Below are 13,246 nucleotides of genomic sequence, written 5' to 3' on the forward strand. Positions count from 1 at the left end.
CTAGGTGCATCCAACTGATTTTAGAAGTTCTAAATTTGCTGACTAGTAATATACGTGGTAGTTTAATCCAGCACACCTGCGTTGCCAAGATAGCAATGAACGTCTAACGGTTAACTGTTGTCATTGGCGCGACTGAGTTTTTTAGCTTCCAAGATATCAAGACACCAGAAATGTACCTTTTTTAGAGTAGGGCTGTGTGTTGGCAGAAACTTAGTGATATGATATGTATCACAATATAAGGGTTATAAATCAATATATCGTAACAAGCCACTGTCAGACACCAATCTTTTATTTAAACTAATAATTAAAACTCAATAATGTGTTTTTGAAAATCAATACAATATTTCAAAACAAAATATTACTATGCTTTGCTATTTATTAGTAATGTATTTACATACTTTCCAACACCTCTTCCAACAGTATGTAAAAATGATGATGACAGTTTCTTTAAATGGATCAGTTGCTGGTTCAGTCCACTGGGCCAAGAAAAAAAAAGAAAGGATCAGTGCTTTCTCCTCCCTCACTGTTCACAGCTGAGCAAGGGATATCTAACCTCCCAAGTGCTCCCCAGGCACCGAGGAGCTACCCCTGCTGTGTGTGTCTGTGTGCCATAATTGCTCACTAGTATTGTGTATGTGTGTGGGGGTTAAGTACGAAGGCTGAGTGTACTGAAATCTAACAATTCTAACAATTTGAAGCCAGTCTTTTAATAAACAAATACGTGCTAAAGTTAGCTTAGCAAATGTTACTAGCATAGCCCTGTACAGCTTTGTATTTTTCAGCTGTAAAACAAAAGTAAGAAGAAGTCAGTAAAACTGAGTAAAATTATATCAAAAGTATCAAAAGTGATGGTGAATGCTTTATTTCATTTAGTGTATGCAAGTAGAGCATAAAAATGAACTTAAACCTGCCGTTTCAGAACATGCTGTCAGCTCTCCCTGTCTGCTTTTTCCCTTACAGGATGCCTGATCTGTACACAGCACTACTCTGAGCTCTTTTGCCGCTTCCTAAACAATTGTAATTTTAAAGAAAACACTGCAATATAGCTTAAAAGGGTCTGTCATTGTTTGATATAACTGATTTGGCCATTTCACCTATTCGCTCAAACACCAAAGGTGCTTTTTTTTTCCATTTACGACCACCTTTTTTCAGTGAATCTTTATTAAGTACACTAATTACCTTTAGTAAACTCTGTAATGATCTTCTGCAAACTTCTCCTCCAACTTTTCAATGTTGATTTTAGTCTGTACTTGTGTGTCTTTTTTCACTTGCTTTGCCTGCTTTGCTCCAGTTTTTCTCCCACAATCCTTCACACAGGACTGTCACCTGTCTGCACAGATATCCGTGGGAGGCGAAACATAGACTTTTTACATTTTTTTTCCCCCAAAGCCAGCACAAGATGGACTTTTGGCTATCGAAAAGATTGCTAGGAGAGAGTGTTGGATTTTACGTCTTATTTTAGGCTTACCTTTTTCCTTTAAAAAAACATCAGTAACTCAGAAATGTGTGCTGTCATGAGACACCAGAGAGATTTTCTTCTTGTGTTTGTAGATAATTTTCTTCCTGTAATCTAAAACAAGCAAACACCCTGTCAGAGGAGGAAATTAAAAAGGCCACAGACTTGTTGTGGTACACACACTGTCCCATGGGAAGCAAATGAGAGGCTTGGCTGCTGACTCTCTCATACCACACCATTTATCTTGTCCTGTAGAGTGTAATCATCGGAGTGGTGTGTAGCTGTTCAGCCGGGTTGTGTCCAGGGAACACCCCAGGGGGCTCCCGCCTCCAAACTGCCCTGATTGGCTACAGTGACCTGGAATCCAGCCGAGGCAGAGAGCCTGTCTGCAGTGCTGCAATGAGACAATAATCAGAGAGTCAAGTAAAGTCAAGTTGTAATATAATGTAACTGTAGCCTGTAGTGGATTTAATAGTATGTGGTATAGTATAAAAACTGTATGTACAATACGTTTATTTCACAATGCATGTCATTTATATTTTATGACATCTGTTAAGAGCCAGGAATGACACATTAAAACAAAATTGTAAAAAATGGAACAAATGATTTTCCCTGAACACTACTCACACTGCTGCAATAAATCAGGGTAGCCTGGCAATATCCACAACACTGTGGCATATTAGTATGCGATGTTTTTTCTGTAATATACAGCTCTGGAAAAAAATAAGAGACCACTTAAAAATTATGAGTTTTTTGATTTTACCAAATAGAAAACCTCTGGAATATAATCAAGGGGAAGATGGATGATCACAAGCCATCAAACCAAGCTGAACTGCACCAGAAGTGGCATAAAGTTATCCAAAAGCAGTGTGTAAGACTGGTGGAGCAGAACATGTCAAGATACATGAAAACTGTGATTAAAAACCAGGGTTATTCCACCAAATATTCTGAACCGTTAAAAAAAAGTCAGAGAAACTGATTTAAAAACTGAAGTGGTCTCATCATTTTATCCAAAACCGTATAATGTAATACACGTATGATAATCCAAAGCATTAATGCACTGAAATAAATATATTAAATAAAATATAAATTAAAAAAAGAAATTAAAATATTAATTAATACCTAAAGATTACATAAACTGACATGCCAAATGTGATGGGACAGAGCAAATAAATTAGGAATTAAAACTTTATATTGCAGGTCTTCAGTATTTCTTAAAAATGCTAAATGATAATTTAGCATTTTTCAAAAATGTTTGTAATAGTTTCAGTGGAAAACTCACTTTATATGAGTGAATTTGCTAACTCTGCTTAGTGCACAGTTATGGAAAATAATGTAAGAGTGTGTATGTGCAGAGAATTATCACTTTACCTCCCAGCCCTGAAACGTATATCATCTACTGTAATAGGAATCTGGACACACAGAGACCGGGGCAGTTAAGAGACTGTTTGGTAGCGGGTTGTAGCGTGGCAGTTTGCTGTTTCTGTCTCTTTTTTTTTTTAAGGACCTCAACCTTTTTTGGAAATTGGGGTGTGTTTTTTATAATTGTTAAACCCCTCAACTGTCAGGTATAAACATCTCCTCCAAATCAATTCCACTGAAAGCTTTCATCTGATATGACATGGCGATAAGTGCTCACAAAACATCCCAGCTCTGAGAGCAAATGCCCTCCTGAACAGCAGCCAATTAGCATGCATGGACTGCCCAGACCCTCTTTTTCTTTTTTCCATCCTCTGGCAATGTGTGGAATGAGTAAACGTACTGTAGTCTAGGTTAGTGGATGGTGTTGTCGAGTGAATGTTGTTGTCTACCTGTTTTAATAGAGATGCTAAAAGGGAAAAACTAAAACTCACTCTGCGCAAACTTCCCAGTACTTTGTTTGATTTTTTTTTCAGATGACAAATGTAATGTAACTTATTTAACAGCATAGTTGTTACATATTTAATGCCTTTTTTAAATGCTCCATTACCCAACTGGACTGGTTGCTGTAGATCTGTTTTCTGTAGATCTGTTTGCTGTAGATCTAGTTGCTGTAGATCTGGATGCTGTAGATCTGGATGCTGTAGATCTGGTTGCTGTAGAGCTTGTTGCTGTAAAGCTGGTTGCTGTAGATCTGGTTGCTGTAGATCTAGTTGTTTTAGATCTAGTTGCTGTAGATCTAATTGTTTTAGATCTGGTTGCTGTAGATCTGTTTCCTGTAGATGTAATTGCTGTAGATCTGTTTGCTGTAAATCTGGTTGCTGTAGAGCTGGTTGCTGTAGATCTGGTTGCTGTAGAGCTAGTTGCTGTAGAGCTGGTTGCTGTAGAGCTGGTTGCTGTAGAGCTGGTTGCTGTAGAGCTGGTTGCTGTAGATCTAGTTGCTGTATATGTAATTGCTGTAGATCTAGTTGCTGTAGAGCTGGTTGCTGTAGATCTAGTTTCTGTAGATCTAGTTGCTGTAGATCTGGATGCTGTAGATCTGGTTGCTGTACAGCTTGTTGCTGTAAAGCTGGTTGCTGTAGATCTGGTTGCTATAGATCTAGTTGCTGTAGAGCTGGTTGCTGTAGATCTGGTTGCTCTAGATCTGGTTGCTGTAGATCTGGATGCTCTAGATCTGTTTGCTCTAGATCTGTTTGCTCTAGATCTGGTTGCTGTAGATCTGGATGCTGTAGATCTGGTTGCTCTAGATCTGGTTGCTGTAGATCTGGATGCTGTAGATCTGGTTGCTCTAGATCTGGTTGCTGTAGATCTGGTTGCTGTAGATCTGGATGCTGTAGATCTGGATGCTGTAGATCTGGATGCTGTAGATCTGGATGCTGTAGATCTGGTTGCTGTAGATCTGTTTGCTGTAGATGTAATTGCTGTAGATCTAGTTGCTGTAGATCTAGTTGCAGTAGATCTGGATGCTGTAGATCTGGTTGGTGTAGATCTAGTTGTTTTAGATCTAGTTGCTGTAGATCTAATTGTTTTAGATCTGGTTGCTGTAGATCTGTTTCCTGTAGATGTAATTGCTGTAGATCTGTTTGCTGTAAATCTGGTTGCTGTAGAGCTGGTTGCTGTAGAGCTGGTTGCTGTAGAGCTGGTTGCTGTAGAGCTGGTTGCTGTAGAGCTGGTTGCTGTAGATCTGGTTGCTGTAGAGCTAGTTGCTGTAGAGCTGGTTGCTGTAGAGCTGGTTGCTGTAGATCTAGTTTCTGTAGATCTAGTTGCTGTAGATCTAGTTTCTGTAGATCTGGTTGCTGTATATGTAGTTGCTGTAGAGCTGGTTGCTGTAGAGCTGGTTGCTGTAGATCTAGTTTCTGTAGATCTGGTTGCTGTATATGTAATTGCTGTAGATCTAGTTGCTGTATATGTAATTGGTATAGATCTAGTTGCTGTAGAGCTGGTTGCTGTAGAGCTGGTTGCTGTAGATCTAGTTTCTGTAGATCTAGTTTCTGTAGATCTGGTTGCTGTAGATCTAGTTTCTGTAGATCTAGTTGCTGTATATGTAATTGCTGTAGATCTAGTTGCTGTATATGTAATTGCTGTAGAGCTGGTTGCTGTAGAGCTGGTTGCTGTAGATCTATGGTGCTGGTCAACGAATTAGAATAATTTGAAATAGTGCAATCATGAAATTCTTTGAATGCATTTTTTGTGCAGAAAGCAAATCAGGTGTTCACCGCACCTGTCCTACTCGTTAGACTAATCACAGAACTCGTTACCTGGAAAAAAATTTGCTCAGCTGAGCTTTCCAAAAGGCCCATTTAGGCCATTTAACTGTGACCCTGTTGTTTTATTGAATTAGAATAATGGAGAAACCGTTTCATTGAATTAGAATAAATGCTTGAATTTTTGTTTTCTGTGAAGAGTGTTCACTGTGCAGTATAAAGTCAGGGTTGAGTAGAATTTCTAAGTTGTAAAATCAATCATGGGTAAGCAGCGCGACCTCTCAACCGGAATAGTGGCTCAAATTCAAGCCCTTCGCCAACAAGGCTTGACCCAAACTAAAATTGCTGAGCAGCTCGGCATTCAGCCAGTCTTCCGTCTGCAAAGCTCTCAAGAAAAACTGCAGCAAGCGCACCAACTGTTCCGGCGTCCGAAAAACTTCTGCTCGCAACAACAAGCAGCTGAGAAAGATCGCAGTCAGCAACCGGTTCAAGTCCACTTCTGAGCTCACCGACTTGTGGAACAAGCAGACCGGCGCTGACGTCTCCAGATCAAGCACTTACCGTCATCTGCGCGAACTCGGCTTCAAATCTCGCGTTCCAGCAGTAAAACCGATGCTGAACAAGAAACAAATGGAGAAACGGCTGAAGTGGGCCAAAGAACACGGCGAGTGGACTGCTGAAGACTGGCAGAAAGTGGTCTTCAATGACGAATCACGCTTCTGCATCTCCTTCGGTGACCAAGGTCCTCGTGTCTGGCGTTGTGGTGGCGAAACCTACAACCACGAGTGCGTGAAAAGATCCGTCAAGTTTCCCCAGAGCGTTATGGTCTGGGGATGCATGTCTGCTCGAGGTGTAGGGAAACTCTGCTTCCTCAAGAAGACTGTCAATGCTGCCGTATATCAAGATGTTCTGGAAACGTTCCTGATTCCGACTGTTGAGGAACAGTTCGGCGAAGAAGACTTCATATTTCAACAGGATCTTGCACCGGCTCATGCGGCAAAGTCGACCAAAGATTGGTTCACTAAAAAACAGCTTGAAGTTTTGGCATGGCCGGCCAACTCGCCTGACCTCAATGTCATTGAAAACCTTTGGGCCATCGTCAAGCGGAAAATTTGCGACAGAAAGCCTACTACGCTGGACCAACTGAAGCAGAACATCGCCACTGCCTGGGAAGCTGTGAGTGCGGAAACTTGTGACAAGCTGGTCAAATCGATGCCGCGGAGACTTCAGGCAGTCATACAAGTCAAGGGGGCAGCCACAAAATACTGAGAAAGTGATGATTGTAATTATAATAAAAATTATTCTAATTCAATGAAACGGTTTCTCCATTATTCTAATTCAATAAAACAACAGTGTCACAGTTAAATGGCCTAAATGGGCCTTTTGGAAAGCTCAGCTGAGCAAATTTCTTTCCAGGTAACGAGTTCTGTGATTAGTCTAACGAGTAGGACAGGTGCGGTGAACACCTGATTTGCTTTCTGCACAAAAAATGCATTCAAAGAATTTCATGATTGCACTATTTCAAATTATTCTAATTCGTTGACCAGCACCTGTAGTTTCTGTAGATCTATTTGCTGTATATGTAATTGCTGTAGATCTAGTTGCTGTAGAGCTGGTTGCTGTAGATCTAGTTTCTGTAGATCTGGTTGCTGTATATGTAGTTGCTGTAGAGCTGGTTGCTGTAGAGCTGGTTGCTGTAGATCTGGTTGCTGTAGATCTGGTTGCTGTAGATCTATTTGCTGTAGTAATTAAATTCTGTAACTTTTACTATCTTGCCTGAAAAATGCATGTTTTGACCTATTTTTATCTAAATTATTTCTGGTGCATTACTAATTTGGTTTATTTTACCACTGGGGTTAATGCTCGACTGGATTTTTCTGAAAATATAATACAATAAATTAAATTTGCATTTGTCTGTCTGCCCACCAACAAGATGTAAAGGCACCAGTACTGTGATTGTTGTGCTAGTGTTTTGTGTTCTGATGCCAACCAGAGAAGAATGGGTCTTAATTCCTTTATAGGATTCTTCTTCTCTTCTTCTCTGTGGGTGTGTTCCCTTGCTTTTGCTTTGTCTTAGACCTGGGAAGGTTCTGGAAAGCTGCTTTGTGGCAACACCCATTGTAGAACGGGCTATACAAATAACTTTGAATTGATTTGAATTAGTCCTAGCAACAGTAGGTAGGAAGACTGCATCTGTGGGCGGAGCATAAATGGGTCAAATAGGCAACTTGAAATCATGAGTAGTACCTGTTCCATTTGTTGGTTATTTGCAGTGCAGTTTTACAGCATTACAATGGACTATGGTCATGATGGATGCTTACATGTAAGGTGACCACCCTTTCCCTTCAGAATACGTCGTATATCTTCTCAGTTCTTCTCCGTGTTCTCTCGTCTTTTTCACGCAACACACTTTTCCGTCTAGTATCTGCGCTACTCTCGCTTCCTCGGCCAGGGTTGTCATGGAAATGAGTTCTCCTTCATAGAAAGAAAAAAAACGCTGCTTCGTTCCTCCTGCTCTCCTCCTTAGTTTTATTTTCCATCACACTCCTTTCTTTCCCCTTTTCTTTGCCTCTCCATGTCTTTGTTGCTATGGTTTCTTGCAGAGCGCATAGTTAAGGTGTGTGACAGTCCAGCCATACCTTGAGTTTTTATGCTGCCGATCAGACTGACATCTCCATTGACCATCGCAGTTTGATAACACACCAGGGAGGAGACTCTCTCAGGCATGGTTCACAAAGCAGAGGGACAAATCTATTTAGACCATTTCACACTTTTGGGGCTTCACAGGTCAGCAGACCAACACATCAATATCTACCTCCTCTTCCTCCTTGTAATACATATGAAACTTCTTTCAGAACTGTGGTTTGGTTGTTTTGTGACTTTTACTTCCACCTTAACATGAAATCATCTAATTAAAGACCCACATGGCACCTCTACTGGCCAACATGTGGTGTGTGACAAGTGCCAGTTTACACTGAATGACCACTGAGAATACATGCCAAGCTGCCACTACATATTAGAGTTAAACTGGGCATTTCACTGACCTTTGGTTAAATCCTTTTTGTATCCTTCAAAACTTTTTTTCTTATTATTCAAGCCTTGTTGAGAATATACGGGTGGGTGGGATTAAAAATATTAAGAACATATAACATTCTATGGCTGATATTGATTCAATATTAACATGTGTTGCAATAGAATATATTTTATCTGTAATAGAATATATTTTCTATATAACTAGCACAGTCACATCAATCTGTTATTAAAACTCACAGAAATTGTTAGCATCAACAGTTAAACATCCGGCAGCTTTATATTAATATAATCCACTATTTTAAGCTACATAATAAGAATGTTGTGTATTTAGGCCAGATCTTATTAAAAAGAGATGTAGATCAAAAATATTAAAGAACATTAAGGTTTTTGATTTTATTTTGACTTTACTAAGTACCCTTTTGATGATACCAAATATCTGTCAAATATGTAGATTATCTTAATATTTGCATTATAGGCTGGACTGGTGCTCTAGATTGTATTAATGCAGAGCAACAAATTTTAGATATTAATGTACAAAAATGTAAAAAGTGTAGATATATAATATATATCTACATAGCCTAAAATCTCCTAAAAAAATAATATATAGCATGTATGACCATCTTCTATCTTCTAAAATTGGCCTTGCATTCCAATAGATTCCATCTATTGTTGCCTGGCAGTGCCAGTGTATGTTGACGTACACCACAGGAGGTGGCTTTTATACTGTTTATACTGTATTGATATTGACATTTTATTGTTTATTGACTGAAATTAAGAAAAAATATTGTGAAATACTTTTGGCCATGTTGTTATATATGATGCACCCTACTCTTAGAAAAACCCTTTAACCTTCTGTGTTTGAATGTGTAAAATGTTTGATATCATTTTCTTTGACTGGAAATCATGTTACATCTAATCTTAAGGGACCTCCTGGATATATAAAGGGTAAATAAAAAATAACACATATATATATGCAATTTATTGCTATGTAGAGCCTCCTTTTGCTCTGAAAACTTCCTAATTTTTTGTAGCATGGATTCCACAAGATGTTGGACACGATCCTCTGGGATTTTGGTCCATGTTGACATGATTGCATCATGCAGTTCCTGTTGATTTTTTTATTTTTTTACTCTTGTTCTCTGAATCTCTTGCTCTACCACATCTATTCTATTACATTCAGATCCTGTTACTGGGAAGACATATGAAGAAAACTGAACTGATTGTCAAGTTCGTGTTCAACCAGTTAACATGCAAGAACTAGCCATTAAAAGATAAAAAATTGGAATTTTAAATAACGATTGATTGGTAATAACATGTCCAAGCGAGCAGTGCCAAGAAAACATAAGTCCATGTATTCATTCCATTGGCAAGAAATTCTAACTCTACCATTTCCCTGCTTTAACAGAAAACAATATTTATCAGACCAGGCTACATTTATTTACGGTCCTCAACTGTCCAGTGTTGATGAGCCTGTGCCCACTGTTCTTTTGGATTTTGATCTAGTGACTAGGAAGACTATTAAACGTAAAGTTTTAATGAGCCTGTGCTCACTCTCTGCAGCCTCAGCTTTCTGTTCTTGTCTCACAGAAGTTGAAACAGACATGATCCTCTGCTGCTGTAGCCCATCTGCCTCAAGGTTGGATGTGTCTTGCAAATTCTGAGACACTTTTCTGTTCACCACATCTGTATAGAGTTACTGTTATCTCAGTTACTGTAGCCTTTTTGTTGGCTTGAACAAGTCAACACAGAAGGTGTTTTCGTCAGCAGAACATATCACTATTTCTATAAGCTCTAGAGACTGTTGTGTTGAAAATCCCAAGAGTTCAGATGAAATTACCATAAGGAACAATGTTTGGCGTAAAAGTCTTTAATGTTGGCACTGTCATCGCCTCAGGTCTTCTGGTAAAATTCTGGTAAGACTCTTGCAGAGTGTAATCTGAGGTAATCAGCGTCTAAAAGCAGCAAAGTAGGCGTGTAAATAGTATAGATCGTTTAAAGAGAGGTAAAAGCTGGTAATTGGTTGGTTAAGTCTCTTGGTAGAACTTTCTGGAGCTTTCATTTCTAGAACTACCCAAAGTAGTGTAAACAATATAATTTTTTTGTTGTTGTTTTAACCAGAGACTGTAAAAAAAGATGGACACCATGTCGCCATTCCCATTCATTCAATGAAAGTGAAGCCAAAATCTTCTGCCATGTTGGCGATCCTGAAACTGAGTCTGCGCAGTAGAGACCAGAGGAGGGAGAAAGACTGTGAAGAGACAGCCTACTCATTTAAATAACCCCGCCCCTGAGGGCTGCCTCGCTGTCACAGGCTGCAGAGCGGAGCTGACGATCTGTTATTGGTCCTGCCCATAACCAGCCCTTTTTCAATAACCACCCCTGTTTTGAATAGAGCTGAATAATGTTTTTAAAAAACGAATTATGTGGGGATATAAAAATTTGAGCAATATAAGCAGATGTTACACTAGCTGCTGCATTTAAATAATGGAGGTAGAATTACAGTATATTTAGAAAAAAACGATTGAAAGTTGTCTGTTTTGCCATTGAAACCTATGTGGATGGGTGGGGTTACACAGCTTTCTGCAACCGAGCAGCAGGGGGTGCCCTACCTGTGGTGGCTTCACTTTTTAGAGACGATGCTCTGTCCAGCTATATACAGTCTATGGTTTTAACTGATAAAAATCAGTTAAATAACATAATACCATAATGTGCTGAGATCCCAGAGAGCACACTTTGTATGCTACATGCTGTAGATTACTGCTCTAGAAAATATGACAATGCCACAAAACACACACAACACCATGTTGTGGCATAATTTATCACAATAGCTATAACTATAACAGAACTGCTACATACAGTACTGCTTCTATATCCTTACCTGTCCCTATTTATTGAACATGTTTGTGAACATGTTGTGTGATCCTGTGTTTCTTTGTTTCTCCTCGTCGTCTCCTCGTCTCTGGCTGTGGTTCAGTGCGTCTCAGTGAAGTGTGCTGAGAGCTCATGCTCAGCGCTGTGTGTAATGCTATCCGTGTCTCTGTTTGAGTGGTGAGCTTTGTGTCAGAGTGAACACAAATGCTTCCATTTTACCAGACTAATATACAAGACCCAAGGACCACCATGATAATACGGGCCTGCGGAGATTGGAACCTGCACTGTATTCAGCATACATATGTACGTAGTGATTTTTTTATTAGTATTGACATTGGAGCATGTTTGAGTGCTGGATTCTGGCAGTCGCTGAAGTATGCTGTGATGCTTCAGGATAATACACTCTGTACTGTGGGATCAATTCCTTTGCCTGCATCTTAACTCAGCGCCTCTGAGAATCGATATGAACGCTGATGCTCAAAAGAAGCGGTGAGCTGTATATTGAAGGGAAAAGATTTACTACCTTTCCGTGGACCTTTCTTCACTTTTGTTCAGTCTCTGGCCTTGTGCAGGTACTAGACAGCAGCACTGACGTCATCTATTTCCTCTTTGCAGCGTGCTGGAGGCTTTATATTAAATAATTTCTCCTTTCCTTTGGAACAATGCTTATCACATTGACTTCCATTGGTCTCATCACATGTTAAGTCAGACACTAAAGGCTAAATGGAGGAGCAGTGGAAGGAGAGGTGCTAATGTGACCTATGGGACTATGAGAGAATGACAGAGGAAGACAATATCCCACACACACACACACCTCTAAAGATTGCTATTATTCTGACAGTTATACTGTCAGTCAGCTGGGGTAATCACGTGTGCATTTGTATGTAGAAGCTGTATATATTTTAAGCTTAATAAAGGTTTGTCCTTCTCCTCTCCATGCTTTTGAGTAACTTTATTGATAATATGATGCCTTCATATAATTGTTAATATGATGAAGGGATTGTATGAGAATATGTGGAGAGTATGTGCTGCTACACATTCCAAAAGTACATAAATAAATTAGATCTGTCTTCTGTTGATTCATCAAAACACCCTGCTCTTTTACATACTGAAGCCTTTTGCAAAGTCATCGATAACAGTATTGCATAGGTCAATACAAACAAAATATACATGCTAATAAATTAAATTTTACATGTGCCTGCTCTAACCGCTCCTCTGGTAGCCGTTTCAGCCAGTAAAAATTTATAACTAAATAAAGGAATAAATGTATTTAAATCAATTCCTGCAACAAAATTACCTTTGGGGGGATCTGTGGAAAGAGACTACAAGGCTGAAGATTCTCTGCAAGGAGGAAAGGGGGCTAGTACTGAAAAAAGCATTTGATGTTTCAAGTCAGTAAAACTCAAACATTCAACATTAGTATTTTGATCTGTGATTTGAAAGAACTTACAATGCATTTCAGTAGGACCTGTCACAACTTATGTTTGGCTAATACATTGTTCCAGAAATAATTGTGATAAACAATAGAGTTGTCATTTAAAAAACAATTTATGCAAAGAGATTAATGATAATATAACTGCAAAATAACAAAATTACAGAGCAACGATAGCAATTGAGATATTTGAATTAGAACATGTTAAAAAATATAGATATGTTTTTCAATTTCCTAAATAAATACAACACAAATAAAATAAAATCACTTTTTAGCGAAAAAAAGGTGATTTTATTTTATGCGAAATCACCATATTAATCGGCTCCCCTCGCTAAAAACACAAAGACAAAAAGTAAAAAGACAAAATGGAGGTTTTGTACATAAACTGTGTGATGAATTGATAAAGTAACTACTTTGGCAGGTCTAATGTGTTCATTTTTTGATTATTCTTAAGTTTTATAAAGCTTAATTCTAGCCATATTTTAGCAATTAGCCTCATTAGCAAAAAGTCTAAGAAAGAAGTGCCAGTGTCTATGAGCAGATTATTGTATTGCATTAATGTGTGTTGAATTGTTTAGGTGCACTATTTTTGGGAGTTCAACAAAATCATTGAAGGTGATTTACATTTAAGTTATGCTTCAAAATGAGCAGTCAAAATGAGGGTTGATTCTAAATAAAACAAATCTAGATGAAGAAGTGCATTCCTTTAATATTAGTTTAAATGTAGCAGATACTGACATAACCTAATTACTTATTTCTGTATCTGTAACTATCGGAAATAGTTATTTCAGATTTCAGCCTTAAGAGCTACGCATATGTGTACACGAATAT

The 13,246-nt window shown here is 38.7% G+C and overlaps 1 protein-coding gene across 1 annotated transcript; it reads left to right on the forward strand.

Annotated features, from left to right (window-relative positions):
• Window positions 1-2,595: 2,595 nt before the first annotated feature.
• On the forward strand, window positions 2,596-5,260 carry LOC125781155 (keratin-associated protein 10-4-like). Its single transcript, XM_049464286.1, has one exon. The coding sequence runs from the start codon at window positions 3,401-3,403 to the stop codon at window positions 5,021-5,023; it is 1,623 nt and encodes a 540-aa protein (XP_049320243.1). The 5' UTR covers window positions 2,596-3,400; the 3' UTR covers window positions 5,024-5,260.
• Window positions 5,261-13,246: the final 7,986 nt, after the last annotated feature.

Source organism: Astyanax mexicanus, chromosome 15, assembly GCF_023375975.1.
Source record: "Astyanax mexicanus isolate ESR-SI-001 chromosome 15, AstMex3_surface, whole genome shotgun sequence".
In the NCBI taxonomy this organism is placed as follows: domain Eukaryota; kingdom Metazoa; phylum Chordata; class Actinopteri; order Characiformes; family Acestrorhamphidae; genus Astyanax; species Astyanax mexicanus.

Excerpts from the sequence above, each read along its gene's own strand:
- LOC125781155 (XM_049464286.1), top strand. The coding sequence starts at position 3,401 with ATGCCTTTTTTAAATGCTCCATTACCCAACTGGACTGGTTGCTGTAGA.